Consider the following 1,179-nt stretch of genomic DNA (forward strand, 5'->3'; position numbering starts at 1 on the left):
GTTGGGGGTGTTGTGGGGGAGGCATAAAGCATCCTGGGATTCTGGGGGACTAAGTTAAACTTGAATCTAGAGGAGATCTGGGACAGAATTTCAATAAACTGATTTAACCTAAATCAGTTAAGTCTGATACTACATCCATTCAGATTACCTTAAACTAGTTTCAGCCATTTTTCAAGTGGTTTATGTATACTGAACTTCTGTTGTTTACAGATTAGAACCAGTTTCCAATAAACTTATACTGGGTTATGTGTAACTTATGTCTCTAGCCTAGGTGTGCACATATCCCTTCCTCCTGACACAATGCCTTTGCTTATGTACTCAGAGGGCTTTAAATGGGAATTCATTTAGTTAAATTTCCTTTGTGCATTGCTTATTAAGATGGACTATATGGACAAATACATTTCCCTTCTATTCAGGTTACGAGGCTCCTATCAGAACTTGCACTGGGGTTACATTTCAGAAGCTTTAGTGGACTTCACAGGGGGAGTCCAACTGCAGCTTGATTTGAAGGCCCCCATTTTTAAGCTGGAGGAGGTACTGAAAGCAGCTGACAAATCATGTTGCCTGATGGGCTGTACCACACCTGGAAGGGTAAGTACAAGATCCATCTTCCTTGCTTTTACTATATCTGTATGAGGGTAGCATCTCTGAAGGACTTCCTGTACAACAGAAACTCTCAGAGGTGGTCTGTATATGTCTGTATTATGTCTCTATGGGTCTTATGGTTCTCTCTGGCTCTCAGTCTAATTACAGTGATAAGTATCACCAGAGAGGCTCTCCCTACCTAAATGAAAGGCTGAGATACTTGGAAAAACTAGATGCCAAAGTCCAGAAGAAATTTTATGGATCCAAGGTACTTAATAGGCCTGTGCAAAGTGGCTAGTATTCACTTTGGATTCAGATTCGGCTGATTCGGGGGACAGTGATTCAGTTTGGTGTTTTGAATCACTGTCCTGAATCGATTCAGTTGAATCTGATTCAGAGATTGGGCTGCTGCCAAATCGGCTGAATCTCTGAATCAGCCCCATCCCCTGCCCGCTCACCCTCAATGGCTGTCTTGCCCAGCCCCAGCTCCCAGCTCTTTGAAAAAAAACAAAAACAAACAACCCAAACCCATTCATTGGCTCCTGCTTGGCAGGGGAGCAATGCCCTCTGCCCCCCCCCACCTCAAGCCACTTG

The 1,179-nt window shown here is 43.7% G+C and overlaps 1 protein-coding gene across 1 annotated transcript in view; it reads left to right on the forward strand.

Annotated features, from left to right (window-relative positions):
- CAPN13 (calpain 13) overlaps nucleotides 1–1,179 on the forward strand; it is a 109,895-nt gene that overhangs the window by 35,203 nt on the left and 73,513 nt on the right. The window contains exon 6 of the mRNA XM_019526690.1: nucleotides 417–591. Within this exon, the coding sequence (XP_019382235.1) occupies nucleotides 417–591 (175 nt within the window). The remainder of the gene's footprint in view (nucleotides 1–416; nucleotides 592–1,179) is intronic.

This window comes from Gavialis gangeticus, unplaced genomic scaffold (genome assembly GCF_001723915.1).
Source record: "Gavialis gangeticus isolate Ggan-Ray unplaced genomic scaffold, GavGan_comp1, whole genome shotgun sequence".
NCBI lineage: Eukaryota > Metazoa > Chordata > Crocodylia > Gavialidae > Gavialis > Gavialis gangeticus.